The 19676-nt window shown below is 38.9% G+C and overlaps 1 protein-coding gene across 1 annotated transcript in view; it reads left to right on the top strand.

Annotated features, from left to right (window-relative positions):
- Nucleotides 1–18806, top strand: part of chtf18.L (chromosome transmission fidelity factor 18 L homeolog) — a 42600-nt gene extending 23794 nt beyond the window's left edge. Inside the window, 10 exon segments of the mRNA NM_001091152.1 lie at nt 303–401; nt 1513–1643; nt 1797–1965; nt 3187–3411; nt 4288–4437; nt 8591–8721; nt 13212–13356; nt 16415–16549; nt 17059–17116; nt 18389–18806. Coding sequence (NP_001084621.1) covers nt 303–401; nt 1513–1643; nt 1797–1965; nt 3187–3411; nt 4288–4437; nt 8591–8721; nt 13212–13356; nt 16415–16549; nt 17059–17116; nt 18389–18522 — 1377 coding nt within the window. The 3' untranslated portion in view covers nt 18523–18806.
- The last annotated feature ends 870 nt before the right edge of the window (nt 18807–19676 follow it).

Raw genomic sequence — 19676 nt, forward strand, 5'->3', positions numbered from 1 at the left:
ATACAAGCCAGGAATCAGATAAAATGAGTAGACTTGCTTTCATTATGGCAGAATTGTGTGAATGAACTCCATGCATCAATGTTTATAATACCACACTGTAGTATTTAGGAATGGTAACATCATATTTAGGTTATTGTTTTAATGAAAACCCTGCAAACCAAACCTTTATAGCACCTTCATTGTGCACATTTGTTAAGTACTCCTTTTACATATCCTTAAGAAAAAAATGTAAATTATCACAGAAATTCATTGGTTTATAACGGATACTGTAGTGCTGTGTGTTCTCAAACTTGTCTCTACAGATCGCAGTTAAGCAAGGGATGAAAGCAGACACTGGGGCTCTGATGGCTTTATGTGAAAAGACAGAGAATGATATCAGATCCTGTATTAATACACTGCAGGTAAGTCTGTGGTTTCTGTTTTCCTTTTTACTCTTCTGAGGTCTCCTAAATCAATTAAAAAAACAGCCAAGTTCATAATATAATGCATCGATAAATTACATATTAGCAGTACAATTCATGTTCCGTTCCAATTGATTATTTTGAATAAGCCATTGAAATGGAACACGAATTGTACTGGAAATATTTATCGATGCATTATATTATCCACTTGGCTGTTTTTTAATTGATTCAAGAGACCTCCGGCCAATAAAGATTGATTGGGAATAAACACCTTTTTGGTATAGTCAATTCTTGATTTATTCTGTTCTCACACACCCCTTGAAATATGTAGTAGTAAATTGTTGTTTACTTTTTTGCGCCGAATGACCCTGTTCTTCTTGAGATACGGGGAGGTTAGTTGCCCGGCGACAAATTGCCTCTTCTTCGGGCGACTAATCTCCCCGAACTGCCTTCCCGCCGGAATTAAAACCAAACTCAAAAAACACAAATTATAAAAAATGAAAACAAATTGTCTCAGAATATCACTCTCCACTTGAGTTAACTGGAAGGTGATCAACTCCTTTAACCAATGGGGTTTTAAACCTAGCACTACTGTCTGCAGCAAAAATCTAAGTATATTCTGCTTTAGGCACAAACTAGTAAGAAAATAGCATGACTTTAATGCAGGGATCTTTAACTGATCCGGTAATGAAATTATTCTTTTTTGGGGTCCGTAAAGGACAAGGAAAGGTTTATAAAGAATTAATCTCCATTCACCTCCAGTGCTGTTATCCATGCATTTAAGGGAGAACTAAACCCTAAAAATGAATGTGGCTAAAAATTCCATATTTTATATAGTGAACTTATTGCACGAGGCTAAAGTTTCAGCTTGTCAATAGCAGCAATGATCCAGGACTTCAAACTTGTCACAGGGGGTCACCATCTTGGAAAGTGGGCTCTGATTGGCTGTTGAGAAGCTAAGCTTAGGGCTCGTCACTAATTATCCAGCAGAAAATGAGCTTCCCCTGTAATATAAGCTGATGCTACAGGTTTGCTGATTATTAAATTCTGATGCTAATTGCACTGGTTTCTGTGCTGCCATGTAGTAATTTAATCATTATCCTCTCTGCAGTTCCTACACGGCCGAGGAAAGAAGGAGCTCAATATGCGCAGTGTGCAGACCATGAGAATTGGGTTGAAAGATCAAAACAAAGGACTGTTCTCTGTTTGGCAGGAGATTTTCCAGCTTCCCAAAATTCAGAGGTGAGGAGCTTTTTTTGGCAGTGGAAATTCATGATGGATGTTGATAAACCCCCCCAAAAATTACAGCATTAGGATTATTGTTAAGATTTGGGGGGTTATTTTATCCTTTTAGTAGTCCTGCACCATCCCTCATGCCTTTCTTGTCTTCTTCAGGAAACGCATTGGCCAGGAAGTTGCAACTAATGACCTACATCTTCTTTTGGGGTCGGAAAATGATTCTCTTGGCATGCTGGCTAAGGCGCCATTAAACGCCGTGGCACAGAGATTTCATCATATTCTGCACCTTTCCACTTCCACGGGAGAGTACGAGAAGCTCACCATGGTATGTAGATGCATATTAATGGCTGATATTTCTCTATGAAGAGACTCAGAATGGACAGGCAAATAAAATTATCTCAGTTTATAGATGACTTCCAGCAGGCTAAAACTAGTTCCCCTATACAGATGAGCTTCTAAATAGGGGTTATGTGTGAAGGGGTTATGTGTGAAATATTCTGGTTGCAAAATTACACTCAATTATTATAATTAAGGATGCACCGAATCCAGAATTCGGTTCAGGATTCAGCCTTTTTCAGCAGGATTCGGATTCGGCTGAATCCTTCTGCCTGGCCCAACTGAATTCAAATATGCATATGCAAATTAGGGGCGGGAAGAAAAACGCAAACTTTTTGTCACAAAACAAGGAAGTAGAAAATGTTTTCCCCTTCCCGCCACTAATTTGCATATGCAAAGTAGGATTTGATTCAGTATTTGGACGACTCTTTCGTGAAGGATTCGGGGTTCGGCCGAATCCAAAATAGTGGATTCGGTGCATCCCCAATTATAATTACACAATTATTTTGATTATGGTAAAGATTTCACTTACATTTTAGCATAATCTAGTGACTTTTGTGGGATCCCTTTCATGCGGTTACTACTGTTTCCCAGGTACCCCAGGTGACTTGTGCTCTGATAAACTTCAGTCACTGCTGTACTGCAAGTTGGAGTGATATCGCCCCCTCCCTTCGCCCCAGCAGCCTAACAGAACAATGGGAAGGTAACAGCTCCCTAACATAACCGCTGCCTGGTAAATCTAAGAACTGTATACAAGAGTAAAAATCCAGGTCCCACTGCAACACATTCAGTAACATTGAGTAGGAGAAACAACAGCCTGCCAGAAAGCAGTTCCATCCTAAAGTGCTGGCTCTTTCTGAAAGCACATGACCAGGCAAAATGACCTGAGATGCACCTACACACCAATATTACAACTAAAAAATACACTTGTTGGTTCAGGAATGAAATTTTATATTGTAGAGTGAATTATTTTCAGTGTAAACAGTGTCATTTAGAAATAAAAACTACACCATAAAAATCATGACAGAATCCCTTTAATCAGAGGCAACATTATACATGCCCCCTACATTATAAAGTAATCTCAACAACTGAGAGCTGCATTTCCCAGTTAGAATATGCTGGAGGCAGTAGTTCAGACAGAAATGCTGTATATAATCACGAGGCAGTCGGGAAAGCTTGTAACTCACTCTGGCTTCTTCTCTCTGTGCAGGGTTTGTATGACAATTTCCTAAACATGAAGGTGAAAGAGTCCAACTTCAGTACAGTGTGCCTGGCTTTGGATTGGTTGGAGTTCACGGACATTGTTAATTCGACTATAATGCACGGGCAGAATTTCCAGCTCATGCGATATCTGCCCTTCCTGCCTGTTGCTTTCCATCTGCTGTTTGCAGCCTCAAATGTGCCTCGCATTGCATACCCCAGCAGCCACTATGAGGTATGTCAAAGATAGTGGACACTTAAAGCATAAGTAAACCTTCAAAATAAGTGAATGTAAAACTTGTATGGGGATTATTCTAAAAACTTTTGCAATGTACATTCATTATTTATTCTTTTTTTCATTCCAAGATATTAAGGGATACCTTAGGGATACAGCACCACCTGCTGGTCATTTTCCAACCAGTCTGACCACCAAGTAGTCAAGGAAGTTGTCAGGAGAAAGAAAGAGGCTGCTCTGATGTTCTTCTGCTTAGGAAAAAATTAAAAACCTTTCTCAAATCTTTCCTAAGCAGAAGAACATCCAAACAGCCTCTTTCTTTCTCTCCTGACAACTACGTGATTTGAGTATGCTCTAATACATCTGCTGGGAAAGGGAGCCCCCCCTATAAGATATATTGGATCTAACTGTCAATGAATATCTGACACCCAACTGCTGCATGAAGAACGAATGAGGAGAAACAGATGCTGAGAGAGGAATAGTGAACATAAACTTGATTATTTCAGAAATGATGCAGAATTTTTAATTATATTTAGAAAGTTTCTTATTGAAGTATGATCTAAGCGTATATTAAATCTTCACTTCCGATGGTTTCCCTAAGGATCAAGAAGGCTCCAGAATGTAATAACGCCTAAAATAAATGCACTCTAGCCTGATGATTTTTATTTGTTTTTTGTTTTGTGTAATAAATTCAAACAGGTTTAAAAATGGTTGTGGTCAAAATAAAATAATCAACACAGACAGATCAATACTATTCGTTTATTTTCGGAAATGTCATATGCCCACCTGAATGCACAGCTCTTAGTTACCCTTGCATATCATTATTAGCAAGTTGTTGTTCCGTCACCAATACATTGTTTTTTACTTCACCTCTAGGCTCAGTCCAAACGTAATCAGATGCAAAATCTTCTCAATGCGATGGTATCCGAAATTTCTCCAGCTATCCGGACACGCGTGGGGCCTCAGTCGTTGGTGCTTGATGCTCTGTGCCTTCTCCTAGATGTTTTATCTCCTAAACTGCGTCCGGTAAGTTCTACGTACTTTAACCCAGAGTTTCCAGGTCAGATATGGAAAGAAAACTGTGATAAAATAACTGAAAACCCACAAATAATTCAAATTTTCTCAGAATATTACTCCCAATATCAAACTAAAAGTTAAATTAAAGTGTTCACCTTTAAGTTAACTTTTAGTTTGATTTTGGGAGTAATATTCTGAGACAATTTGGATTTTTTTTTTATCTGTGTTTTTTGCATTATTTGGCTTTTTATTCATCAGCTCTCCAAGTTGCAATTTCCGCAATCTGGTTGCTAGGTTCCAAATTACCCTAGCAACCATGCATTGATTTGAATAAGAGACTGGAAAATGAATAGGAGAGGACTTCAATAGAAAGATGAGTAATTTAAAAGTAGCAATAACAATACATTTGTAGCCTTACTAGGGATGCACCAAATCCACTATTTTCGGTTCTTCCAAATACCGAGCCAAATCCTAATTTACATATGCAAATTAGGGGGTGGGAAGGGGAAAAAATGTTACTTCCTTGTTTTGTGACAGTCACGTGATTGCCCTCCCCACCTCTAATTTGCATTTGCAAATTAGTATTCAGTTTGGCCGGGCAGAAGGATTTGGCCGAATCCTGGATTCGGTGCATCCCTAAGCCTTACAGAACATTTGTTTTTTAGATGCGGTCAGTGACTCCTATTTGAAAGCTGGAAAAACTCAGAAGGCAAATAATTAAAAAAAAAAAAAATTCTAACCTATAAAAAATGAAGACCAATTGAAAAGTTGCTTGAAATTAGTAATTCTATAACATACTAGAAGTTAACTTAAAGGGGAACTTCCTCTTTCCCTTTTCAACATGGGTTCAATAACATGAACTTGTGCCAAACAAATTTTCTGTTTTAATCACAATCTTTAGTGTTCTACAGATTTAGGGACTGGCCTTCCAGAGGATCTCCTTTGAGGCCCACACACAAGTTGGGCACATATGAATCACAGTAGTAGCCTACATAGTATTGGCTTAAAAAATAAAAGAAAATTCATATTTTGTAGTATGTGTTATTCCTGCAAGAGTTAATGCTCTAGTTAATGCTCTCAAGGTTCACCCCCTTTTTTTAATTTAAATCTTCTTTTGTCAATTAGAAAGGGAATTTAATTTGTATCTCAAGGTGATTCAAGCACCAGTGCAATTAATTGTAAAGTTCTGAAATCTGTCTCTTCTGCTGAGCATTATTATAATTGGTATTTACTCGTATTTATAAAGGGCCAGCGTTGGGGGGGGGGGGGGGGGTTTAACACTGAACTTGTAAATTACATTGTGTTCTACATAGTATCATAGTTACTAATTTACACTGAACTTGTAAATTACATTGTGTTCTAGATCCAAAAATACATTAATTAGAAGATGTGCTAAAGGGGTTCACCTTTAAGTTTAACTTTTAGTGGCAGATTTATCAAAGGTCGCAGTGAAAGTTCGAATTGAAAAAAATTTGAATTTAGAGCTAATTTTTGTGTACTTCGCCTAGGGAATAGTCAAAATTCTATTCAAATTTGACAAAAAATCTAAAATTTGAATATCGAAATTTATCATTTTCTCTTTAAAAATTCGACTGCGATATTCGCCATCTAAAACCTGCCCAATTGCTGTTATAGCCTATGGGGGACCTCCTAGAACCTATTTGGAGTCAATTGGTGGACTATTACTTCGATTCGTACAATTCAAATTAAAACGAATACGGACCTATTCACCCAAAAAAAAAAAAATTATATTTTTTTGATAAATTTGAAAAAACTCCCATTACTTCGAAATTCGACCCTTGATAAATCTGCCCCTTAGTATGTTATAGTATGGCCGGTTCTAAGCAACTTTTCAATTGGTTTTCATTATTATCTATGGTTTTAAAATTTATTCCTTCAGACTGGGGGTCACTGACCCCATCTAAAAAACAAATGCTCTGTAAGGTTACAAATATACTGCTATTACTGCTTTTTATTTCTCATCTTTCTATTCAGGCCTCTTATTCATGTTCCAGTCTCTTATTCATATCAATGCCTGGTTGCTAGGGTAATTTGGACCCTAGCAACCAGATTGCAGGAACTGCAAACTGGAGAGCTGCTGAATATAAAAAGCTAAATAACTCAAAAATCACAAATAATAAAAAATGAAATTGCAAATTGTATCAGAATATCACTCTCTACATCATACTAAAAGTTAATTTAAAGGTAAACAACCCCTGTAAAGGCACGTGGAGGTCCAGAGAACTTCTGGTGTATATATTGTTGGATAGCATTTGAGTTGTAGAATTTAGGCACCTTAGAATAAAACCTACTCTGAGGCACGCACTGTGTTAAAGGGGTGGTTTACGTTAATGTTTAGTATCTTATAAAATTGCCAATTCTAAACAACTTTTTTTAATTGCTCTTCGTTACTTTTTTTTTTTATATATAGTTTTTTTTAATTATTTGCCTTCTTCTGACTCTTTCCAGCTTTTAAATGGGGGTCACTGACCCCATCTAAAAATGAAATGCTCTGTAAGGCTTCACATTTAGGGGGTTATTTATCAAAGTCCGAATTTATCTCAATATTTTCTGCTACAAACGCCGATCAAATTCGCACTGGTTTTTTTACGCTCGTTTATTATTACATTCCGAAAATTTGATTTTCACGATTTTTTCATACGATTTTCATAATTTTGCAACTTTGGGGTGTTGCATGAAACCCAGCGCTCCTCAAAATATCATTTAGACTTCTCCCATCGACTTATATGCAACCTTGACAGGTCTGAGATGCCAGATTTTCAGATTCAGACTTTTCCATCCTCGGGGTTTAATAAATTCCGAAAAATTTGTGATTTCTTAAAGTCCAATTATTTATATATATATATATATATATATATATATATATATATATATATATATATAAAATCACACATTTTTTGTGATTTTTGCATTCAGAGTTTAGTAAATAACCCCCTTATTGTTATTGCTACTTTTTATTACTCATCTTTCAATTCAGGTCCTCTCATATTCTAGTCTCTTATTCAAACAAATATATTGTTGCTAGGGTAATTTAGACCCTAGCAATCAGATAGAGAAATAATAAAAAATGAAAACCAATTGCAAATTGTCTCAGAATATCACCCTCTACATCATACTAAAAGTGACCTTAAATATGAACAACCCCTTTAAAGGAGAACTAAAGCCTAACTGAAGAAGTAGCTAGAAATGTTGTATATTATGTTTTGTGCCTCTGTACCAGCCCAAGGCAACCACAGCCCTTTAGCAGTAAAGATCTGTGTCCAAAGATGCCCCAGTAGCTCCCCATCTTCTTTTCTGCTGATTCACTGCACATGCTCTGTGCTGCTGTCACTTACTGAGCTTAGGGAGCCACTCACAATATACAGTACACATAGAATAGAAATGTCACAATATAAGGCTGATTAGTAATTAATACAGATAATTACTAAATGGCAGCACAGAAACCAGTGCAATTAGCATCAGAATTTAATAATCAGCAAACCTGTAGCATCAGCTTATATTACAGGGGAAGCTCATTTTCTGCTGGATAATTAGTGACGAGCCCTAAGCTTAGCTTCTCAACAGCCAATCAGAGCCCACTGAGCATGTGAGTGTCACAGACACTTTCCAAGATGGTGACCCCCTGTGACAAGTTTGAAGTCCTGGATCATTGCTGCTATTGACAAGCTGACACTTTAGCCTCGTGCAATAAGTTCAGTATATAAAATATGGGGTTTAGTTCTCCTTTAACAGTTAACAGCAGAGCAGGTCTATGAGAGTCCCAACACAATTGTCCGTAACTGAAAACATGCACCGGCAAGATCAATATGTTTCCTCGAAGGAAAATGTGTTGCCGTCTCATCCGTGATCAATGTTTCGAAAGCGCTACCTTCATTCTGCTCACTTTCCATCAATGAATAAATGATGGTGGTTGAGTGTTTGTAATCAGGAAGTTTGTCTTGACCCCTGCTTGTCCATGCCGTGTTTTAACACTTCCCCATCCCTAATATTTGCCAAACAGCTGAGGCTTGTTCATATGAGTGGTAAAGGGTCATTAGTTTATTTCAGGAACAGTGCAGAATTTTTATTCACAACTGAGCATTTTGTGTTATGCATAAGAGTATTATTATTATTATTATTTAATGCATTTTCTTTTCTCCAGGTAAATACCCAACTGTTCAGTACCAAAGAGAAGCAGCAGCTGGCTGAGCTTATTAATACAATGCTCGCCTATAACCTGACATACCACCAGGAGCGTACTATGGAAGGGCAGTATGTCTACAAACTGGATCCGTGAGTAGGATTTTGTTTCCTCCATAAAGGGATGCTGTCATGGGGAAAAAATGTTTTTGTTTTTTTTTTCTTTTTCAAAATGTATCTGATTTCAGTGCAGAATTCTGCTGGAGCAGCACTATTAACAGTTTCTCAAAAGAGCAAACAGATTTTTTTTTTTATATTTAATTTTGAAATCTGACATGGGGCTAGACATATTATCAGTTTCCCAGGTTGCCCCCAGTCATGTGACTTGTGCTCTGATAAATTTCAGTCACTCTTTACTGCTGTACTGCAAGTTGGAGTGATATCACCCCCTCCCTTTCCCCCCAGCAGCCTAACAACAGAACAATGGGAAGGTGACCAGAAAACAGCTCCCTAACACAAGATAACAGCTGCCTGGTAGATCTAAGAACAGCACTCAATAGTAAAATCCAGGTCCCACTGAGACACATTCAGTTACATTGAGTAGGAGAAACAACAGCCTGCCAGAAAGCAGTTCCATCCTAAAGTGCTGGCTTTTTCTGAAAGCACATGACCAAGCAAACGGACCTGAGGTTAGAGTCCTGCAGTGGGTCGGGTACCCGTGGGTTGCCGAATGAGTGGAATATTTTCAGGTGCGAGTATACCCGCGGGTCTCATCTAAATTTCTTATCTTATGTAATATTGTCTATATTGTACTACTTTTAAAGTTTTACAAAACTGGTTTCGGTCCCGCCCACTTTTGATGACATCACTTTCGGTTTGCAGCACCACCACTTCCTGTTTGATGGTGGTTAGCAGGTTGCGGGTCGGGTTGCGGATAAGCCAGTTGCGGGTCCGGGTCTGGTAGCAGAGTGGGTAAATATGCGGGTTGCAGTTCGGGTCGCGCGGTTGGGTCTTGGTCTTAGAAATTAGTTCTGCCCAGAACTCTACCCGAGGTGGCAGCCTACACACCAATATTACAACTAAAAAAAAAAAAAATACACTTGTTGGTTCAGGAATTAAATTTTATATTGTAGAGTGAATTATTTTCAGTGTAAACTGTAATTTAGAAATAAAAACTACATCATAAAAATCAAGACATAATCCCTTAAAGGGATACTGTCATGGGAAAATTGTTTTTTTTCTAAATGAATCAGTTAATAATGCTGCTCCAGCAGAATTCTGCACTGAAATCCATTTCTCAAAAGAGCAAAACAGATTTTTTTATATTCAATTTTGAAATCTGACATGGGGCTAGACATTTTGTCAATTTCCCAGCTGCCCCAAGTCATGTGACTTGTGCTCTGATAAACTTCAATCACTCTTTACTGCTGTACTGCAAGTTGGAGTGATATCACCTCCCTCCCTTTCCCCCACCAGCAGCCAAACAAAAGAACAATGGGAAGGTAACCAGATAACAGCTCCCTAACACAAGATAACAGCTGCCTGGTAGATATAAGAACAACACTCAATAGTAAAAACCCATGTCCCACTGAGACACATTCAGTTACATTGAGAAGGAAAACAGCAGCCTGCCAAAAAGTATTTCTCTCCTAACGTGCAGGCACAAGTCACATGACCAGGGGCAGCTGGGAAGTTGACAAAATGTCTAGCCCCATGTCAGATTTCTAAATTGAATATAAAAAAATCTGTTTGCTCTTTTGAGAAATGGATTTCAGTGCAGAAGTCTGCTGGAGTAGCACTATTAACTGATGCGTTTTGAAAAAAACATGTTTTCTGATGACAGGATCCCTTTAAAGGAACAAGAGTTTGACTCTCAATACTTTTTAAAGGAACAGTAACACTATTTTAATTGCTTAATCCCCCCCAAAACAGCTTGTGATAAAACAAACTTGATTTGCTCCTAACTGCTTCAACAAATGGTATGTGTATGATAACCTTTGCTCCTTTCCCTATGTGGTTTTTGATGTTGTATAGCCAGACCCGCATTGTCAAAAGAGCAAACAGATTTTGTTATATTTTATTTTGAAATCTGACATGGGGCTAGATATTTTGTCAATTTCCCAGCTGCCCCTGGTCATGTGACTTGTGCCTGCACTTTAGGAGAGAAATGCTTTCTGGCAGGCTGCTGTTTTTCCTTCTCAATGTAACTGAATGCGTCTCAGTGAGACATTGGTTTTTACTATTGAGTGCTGTTCTACCAGGCAGCTGTTATCTTGTGTTAGGGAGCTGCTATCTGGTTACCTTCCCATTGTTCTTTTGTTTGGCTTCTGGGGGGGAAAAGGGAGGGGTGATATCACTCTAAAGCTCCCCATAGACTTGACGATTCTTCTTGCCGAACGACTGATTTTAGGGAAGCCCGACCCATCGTTGAAATTATCGTGCAGTTAGTGGGATTCAAACGATGGTACATCTTACGATTTTTCGGCCGACATCTGTCATGAAATTGATCGGCCAGGTCAAAAAATCTTTGTCGGTCCCAGTGCAATCTATCTATGTTTGCAGGGCCAAGCAGGCAGCTCCCCTTTGTTTTCCTGGCAAATTGGTCTTTTTAGTTGATGGTTAATTCGTAACGATCGTTCCGAGAAAATCGCGGTCTCACAATGAGGATCTGATCTTTTAAAAATGTCAACATCTATGGCCAGCTTAACTTGCAATAAAGAGTTTATCAGAGCACAAGTCACATGACTTGGGGCAGCTGGGAAATTGACAAAATGTCTAGCCCCATGTCAGATTTCAAAACTGAATATAAAAAAATCTGTTTGCTCTTTTGAGAAATGGATTTCAGTGCAGAATTCTGCCGGAGTAGCACTATTAACTGATTCATTTTGAAAAACATTTTTTTCCCCATGACAGTATTTTTTTTAGGGTTTTTTAAGCTTTTCTTAGGGTTTTGAGGAAGTTGGGCATTTATTCTCAATCTGTTTTTACACTTTCCAATAAAGACCAATTTCCTGCGAAGTGATTAAAAGAACTACATTTGATTTGTTACATAACACTGCATTTTATTCAGTTTGTACAGCACTGCTTCTCCCTTTCCAGTAAGCGGCCGATTTATTAAAGGTCGAATTGTAAATTCGAACCTTGAGCCTTGGAACAATTCGACTATTCGCCACCTCAAACCTGCCGAGTTCATGTATAAGTCAATGGGACAGGCCCAGTGACCCATTTGAAGATGTCAATAGCCTTCCTGGCATTCAAGTTTTTTTTTCGATTAGAGTTTTCGGGGTCGATATTATTCGTTCAGTTTTTATATATTCGATTTTTTTATGAAATAACCTTCCTATCGAATTTCGAGTCTATTTGAATTTATTAGAGTTAAAAAAAAAATTGTCCGCTAAGGGGCATATTTATCAAGGGTAGATTTTCGAGTTTTTTTTATGGCCAAAACTGTCAAATTGACTAGGGAATTGTTAAAATTTAATTTGTTGGTTTTTTTTAATTAGATTTTCCAGATTTATCATACTCTGGCCCTTTAACAACTCAAATTCGACTATTCGCTCCCTAAAACCTGCATATTGCTGTTGTAAGAGACGTCCTGGGATCAATTTGCTGCCTTCCTGACATTCAAGTCAAATCGACTTTTTAAATCTCAAATTGAATTCGATTTGAGTTTTTGGGTCTATCCTATTCACCCGGAGTTTAGAAAATTAGATTTTTTTTTTTAATAAATTTCAGTTGGTTGAATTCAAGTTCATGGGAGTTTATAAACAAATTCCCATGAATTCGAAATTTGACCCTTGATAAATCTGCCCCTAAATGTGTGATATTTACTGAGGCATCTTGACAGCATTTGGAGGAAGAGCTTTGATTTATGCTGGTCACTACTTGGCAGCATGTGAAGCCGGGAGTCCATAAATCAGATCAGCCTTAGAGAAATTAGAGTGAGAAAAGGAGGATTAGAACTGCTTGTTCTCTTATCTATAGTATCAGCGCTTCAAGGAGCTCCACGGGCCGATAAAAGCTGCCAACAGACCGAGTTGGCAGCTTATTGGCCCATATATGGGGGCCCCCGACGGGCTTCCCCGATCAAGATCTGGCCGAAAGTCGGCCAGATCTCTATAGGATGGGACTAAAAATCCCGTCGGATCGCAGCCGCATCTGTTCGTTGATGCGGTCCCCGCAATCCACCTCCCGTTCGCTAGGATCCGATATTGCCCACCTCAAGGTGGGCTTATCGGAGAGAGATCCGCTCGTTTTTACAAAAATTCGTTAGAATACAACGAAAAAAACCCCACCAAGACAAATTAAAATTTAAAATTGCAAAGCCTTTATTAAGAAATAACTTACCTAAACTCCGCTCTGCTTCAGAAAAGGCGACATGCCGACCATCCATAGTGCGGCGCTGGATTTCTCCTCCCTGGCTAGCTCCCAAATTTGTGTGACGTCAATTTTGAAATGGGGAAACACTGACAATAAATGCACTAGGTCACCCTAATGTGATGCCCAAAATGAAAACAGATTGATTTGCAACTTACTGGAGTGTGGGGGTCTTTTGAAGACATATTTATAAATAATATATTTATAAATAATATATATATATATACATATATTATTTCTTTCTATCTTTTTTTATTTCCTCTTAGGAATGTTGAAGATGTGTGCAGGTTTCCAGATCTCCCAATCCGTAAACCATTGACTTACCAAACCAAGCAGCTTATAGCGCGTGAAATTGAACTGGAGAGAATGAGGAGAACAGAAGCGTTCCAGCAAGCGAGAAATGCGGGAAGGGTAAACCTAATCTTTGCTCTTTATAAAAACTGCCCATTAGCTTTCTGTTGGTTCAAACCTGTGTGCGGGGCTCACTGGCACTTTGTGGATAATCTCATAGGTGAAAAATTCCTAAATCCAAAGATCACTGTCCCAAGGCTTTTTTCTTCAGTAAAAAAATATATTTTTATTTAAATTAGCATTAAAACTGAGATACATACTGACCCCACAAGGCCCACCTTACGCGTTTCGCCCCCTCCGGCGCTTAGTCATAGAGACACCTATGACTAAGCGCCGGAGGGTGCGAAACACGTAAGGTGGGCCTTGTGGGGTCAGTATGTATCTGAGTTTTAATGCTAATTTAAATAAAAATATATTTTTTTTACTGAAGAAAAAAGCCTTGGGACAGTGATCTTTGGATATAGGAATTTTTTGCATACGATTGCCTGTGAACTGGGGCGAGTCCCTCAGGCATAATTAGATGTGTTTTCCCAATTGACGAATACTATAATCTCATAGGTGAACATAAGGATAAGGTAAGTGAATGGGGATTCAGGTTTGTGACCGTGGGATTATGGGTACACGTGTGCTGCGACTAGTTAATTAGTTTGGGATTTGCTGGCTGCAGATGCCAATAAATCAGACCCTTGTGTAGCATACAGATTGAGATCAAAAAAGGGATAAAAGCTTTGTTAAAAAGGAAACCAATCCCTAAATGCATCCAAATCCGAAGCAGGAATAGTAGGATTAAGTGATTTTCCTCCAGTAGGAAGGATTTACCTAGATCATATTAGGGATTTCCATATTCGGGATTGGCTAAATCTACTTACCCTTTAGTAAAAGCAATGCAGGTCATGAGTCCGAGGTGTTGCTCTTATGCTTCAACCACAACCCATATATATTATTATTTTTTTCCCTTTATAAATATCTCTCTGTGGAATTCGACCAGGACTGCATAATCTAGATGGAAAGAAAGTAGAAAAACCTATTTTTGTCCTTCCAATTTTCAGTCCCTGGAGCGCTGCTGTGTGACGTTACTATTGCAACACCATTATTTCTAATGATGAACGTTGTCTCTCTCCATGCCAGGCAATCCCAGTAGGTTGACAGTTGGGGAAACATGAACGTCCCAGAAGGGTTCTAGTTGACACTGTATCCCAGAGACCGTAGGCAGAGGACCCATAAACAAATGTTATAAATACACGGCCTACACGAGTTGTTGACTGTGTTTTGCTGCTGCAATACCTAATAGTCCGCAATTTGCTGCTAAATATTGCCAATAGATTAGCCACAATAGTACAAACTATAAAACTACATATTTATTCTGCAGAATAAACAGCTCTAGAAGCTCTTTCTATTTCTTTAGGATAGCAGCTGCCATATTAGCTTTATTGTGACATCACTTCCTGCCTGAGTCTTTCCCTGCTCACTCATAGCTCTGGGGTCTGATTACAGCAGGGAGGGGGAGAGAGGAGCAAACTGAGCATGCTCAAGCCCTAGAGGGTTAAGTCCATGTGTACACAATAGAAGGAAAGAAATTCAGTATTTCTTTTGACAGAGGACTCAGAGCAGCATTACTTTGAGGGTTTACTGATGTATTTAGGGATGTGCCGAATCCACTATTTTGGATTCAACCGAATCCTTTGCGAAAGATTCATCCGAATACTGAACCAAATCCGAATTTACGTATGTAAATTAGGCATGGGAAGGGGAAAACTTTTTTTTTACTTCCTTGTTTTGTGACAAAAAGTCACGCTATTTCCCTCCTCGCAAATTAGGATTTGGTTCGGCCCGGACAGAAGGATTCGGCCGAATCCTACTGAAAAAGGGCAAATCCTGGATTCGGTGCATCCCTAGTGTATTTCTATTGCCCTTTCTGATCAAGCTTATTTAATATAAGCCTTTCCTTCTCATTAAAACACAATATGGAAGCTTTGGTTGAATTTCATCTGCACAGAAGGAAATATATTGGAGGGGGGGAAGAAGTATTATCTAAAATCTTAGTTTATGATCCTAGTAGTGAGTAGGTCCATAGCAATAAGTACAAAGGTTGCTCCAGGCCATCTAACTTATAGCAACCAAATAGATGTTTGCTAGGCAAGGAGAAACTAATTACATTATCATCTGGCTTCCTTATAATCATTGGATAGACTGGAGAACAGGGTGGAGAAAATGACAGTGGGCTACCAGTTTGTTCTTATATCAGACCACATAACTCCTGCTGGTCCACCAATCCGATTGCTGCTCACCCCCCTCATGCCTCTCAACCATTTCTGTAAGTCACTCAAGTCTGCAAATGTAAACGGTTCTCCAGCTTATGACTGAACCAGAGAGGCAGAGGTAAGCCACATTCAACTGTGGTTCATTACAAGTAACAGACACTTTCCTATCTGTCACCTCTGTCAGTATCACTTTAAAGGAGAACTAAACCCTAAAAATGAAAATGACAAAAAATGCCACATTTTATATAGTGAACTTATTGCACCAGCCAAAATTTTCAGCTTGTCAATAGCAGCAATGATCCAGGACTTCAAACTTGTCACAGGGGGTCACCATCTTGGAAAGTTTCTGTGACACTCACATGCTCAGTGGGCTCTGATTGGCTGTTGAGAAGCTAAGCTTAGGGCTTGTCACTAATTATCCAGCAGAAAATGAGCTTCCCCTGTAATATAAGATGATGCTACAGGTTTGCTGATTATTAAATTCTGATGCTAATTGCACTGGTTTCTGTGCTGCCATGTAGTAATTATCTGTATTAATTACTAATCAGCCTTATATTGTGACATTTCTATTCTATGTGTACTGTATATTGTGAGTGGGTCCCTAAGCTCAGTAAGTGACAGCAGCACAGAGCATGTGCAGTGAATCAGCAGAAAAGAAGATGGGGAGCTACTGGGGCATCTTTGGAGACACAGATCTTTACTGCTAAAGGGCTGTGGTTGCCTTGGGCTGGTACAGAAGCACATAACATAATGTACAACATTTCTAGCTACTTCTTTAGTTGAGTTTTAGTTCTCTAAGAAAAAAGTATGGCCTTTCAGTATGTTTTAATAGTAACCTTGGTTGTTTCCCATAACAGGACAATACTACTGCTGCTGCTGCTGCTGTCAAGACCGCTGACCCCAAAGGTGCCAAAAGCACAGCTAAACCTGCTGCTTTAAACCACGAGCAGCGGTTGGAGAACATCATGAAGAAGGCAACATTTGAGGAAAAGGTAAGTGTGAAGGACTAATCCACTGCAACCAAACTTGGAGCATTAAAGGGGTTGTTCAACTTTGAGTTAACTTTGAGTATGATGTAGAGAGTGATATTCTGAGACAATTTGCAATTGGTTTTTATTATTTGTGGGTTTTTTTGGCTTTTTATTCAGCAGCTCTCCTGTTTGCAATTTCAGCAATCTGGTTGCTAGGGTCCAAATTACCCTAGCAACCATGCATTGATTGGAATATGAATAGGAGAGGTCTATATTGAAAGACAAGTAATAAGAAGCATCAATAAAAATACTTTTGTAGCCTTACAGAGCATTCATTTTTAGATGGGGTCAGTGACCCCCATTTGAAAGCTGGAAAAAGTCAGAAGAAGGCAAATAATTCAAAAACTGTAAAAAAGAAAAAAATCAAGTCCAGTTGAAAAGTTGCTTAGAATTATTCATTCCATAACTTACTAAAAGTTAACTTAAAAGTCAATCACACCATCAATCGGTTTGTTCAATATTTTTTGCAGCCTGAAAAAGATTTCTTTGGACGCCAGATAGTCAAGAAAGTGGCAGCACCTGTGACAGGTAAGGAATACATATAAATATATTTGCCTTGGAGAGTGGAACCTTAGCAAATACCTTCGGGAACACTACAAAATGCCTTGGTAACCTTCATCAGCCCTTACTTGCCCTTTACTCGGGAGCATTCTTTGCCGTTAACTTTTTAAAGACACAGTACCTCAAATCTTTAGCTATTCGGAGCCATTCTTGGGCAAAGGTCATGTGGACTGATGCCATAGAATTCCAAGGTGTATTCTCCATTGATAAGTATGATGCAATCATTTTCCTTCAGTGCATCTGATGTCATGCCCAGCAAACAAGGCAGTAAATCAACCTCAATAACTTCCAGCTTAAAGGATAAGTAAACCTTAAAATTAAGTGAATGTAAAATTGATGAGGGGGCTATTATAAGCACTTTTGCAATGTACATTGTTTATTTATTTTTAATTCCAAGATATTAAAGGATACATGTGCTGTTAATATGAATGAATTTTGTTACAACAGCGCCACCTGCTGGTCCGTTTCAAACCCGTCTGACCACCAAGTAGTCAAGGAAGTTGTCAGGAGAGAAAGAGGCTGCTCTGATGTTTTTCTTCTTAGGAAAAAAAAAACAAACCTTTCCCAAATCTTTCCTAAGCAGAACATCATCAGAGCAGCCTCTTTCTTTCTCCTGACAACTTCCTTGACTACTTGGTGGTCAGACTGGTGAGAAAATGATCAGCAGGTGGCGCTGTTGTAACAAAATTCATATTAACAGTACATGTATCCTTTAATATCTTGAAATATTAAATATATAATGACTGTACATTGCAAAAGTGCTTACAATAGCCCCCTCATCAATTTTACATTCACTTATTTTTAAGGTTTACTTATCCTTTAAGGGCAGAGACACAAGCTCAGATTCGGGAAGATTAGTCGCCCAGCAACAAATCTCTTCTTCGGGGCGACCAATCTACTCAAACTACCTCCCGCCGGCTGCAATCTAAATCGTCGGCGGGCATCGGTGCACTTTGTTTTCCGAAGTTGCCTCACGAGGAAACTTCAGGCGACTTTGCAAAACGAAGCCCACTTATTGCCATCCCGCCGGCGATTTAGATTCTAGCTGGCGGGAGGCAGTTTGGGGAGATTAGTCGCCCCAAAGAAGAGGCGATTTATTGCCGGGCAACTAATCTTCCCGAATCTGAGCGTGCGTCTCTGCCCTAAGTGTTCCTGTACTAAGCACAATTCAGCAGGACCAGCCTATATTTGTATAACAAAAAGATTTATATGTGTGTTTTATTTCCCCCCTCGGCTCAGCAAGTGCAAACCAGGAGGAATCAGTGGAGAGAAGAATTGGGAAAGCGGTGGGAAACAGCGACGTTTGGTTTCGCTTTAATGAGGGCGTGTCTAATGCTGTGCGGCGGAATATATACATTAAGGACCTCCTTTAGGTTTTCATGTCTTACAGAGGGACGTATGTGTTTTATAGAGACTGACCGTTCCCACTGAGGACGACTGGGTTACTTTTGTCTGAACCTTTCCACCAAGCTCGTTTGGCTTTCACTTAACCCGTTCCTTCAGTGGAAGCAATAAGGATATTTATGGAAACAGTGTTGCCTTTGTACATAGGGAGTGTGTTCTTTCCCGGTTCACGTGCTTAAGGACCAGGTCTGGGCACAAAAAGATTATTAACAAGTTATTTGGTTACAACAGTTCTTTGTTATTAAGAAAATAATAAAAACATTTTTTCAACACTTCTACCTGCCTTCTTCCCAGTAGCGTGCACGTGCTTTATCCATTCCACCCCACTTCTCCCAAACAGCAAGAACTATCTCATGCCTATCTTTCAGTTACCGTTTTGGTATTTCATAGAATGGCTAATTCCAAGCAACTTTTCAATTGGTCTTCATTATTTTTATAGTATTTGTATTATCTGCCTTCATCTTCTTCTGACTCTTTCCAGCTTTCAAACGGGGGTCACCGGACCCATCTATAAAACAAATGCTCTGTAAGGCAACAAATGTGTTGTTATTGTTACTTTTTATTACTCGTCTTTCTCTTTAGGTCCTCTTACATTTATATTCCATTATCTTATTGAAATCAATGCATGGTCGCTAGGGTAAGTTGCAAACTAGAGCTGCTGAATAAAAAAGCTAAAAATACTCAAAAATAATAAAATGAAAACCAATTGCAAATTGCCTCAGAATATCATTCTCAACATCATACTAAAAGTTTACTCAATGGTGATGTTTTTCCCCTCTTGCTTTGTGCTCCCTAGCTTCTGTGGTTTTAGTCTTCCATTGTTTACTGCCGGGCTGGCCACAGCCTTCCCTTCACTTTTAGTTTCTGTAATGTTCTAAAGCCCTTACAAACTAGAAGGGAGAGTGGATAGGCACGACTTCTTGTTGTTTGGGAGAGGTGGGGTGAATTGGAGAAAAAATAATATAAGGGCTAGAGGTTTAAAAGTTAAAGGACAAGTAAAGCTTGAAGCAATAGGCACCCCTCTGCGACTGTGTTCACCTTAGGGATGCATGGATCTTCAGCAGGATTCTGTTTCGGACGAATCTAATCCAAATCCAAAAAATCATGTAACTTGTCACACAAA

The sequence above is a fragment of the Xenopus laevis genome, chromosome 9_10L (assembly GCF_017654675.1).
Source record: "Xenopus laevis strain J_2021 chromosome 9_10L, Xenopus_laevis_v10.1, whole genome shotgun sequence".
Lineage (NCBI taxonomy): Eukaryota > Metazoa > Chordata > Amphibia > Anura > Pipidae > Xenopus > Xenopus laevis.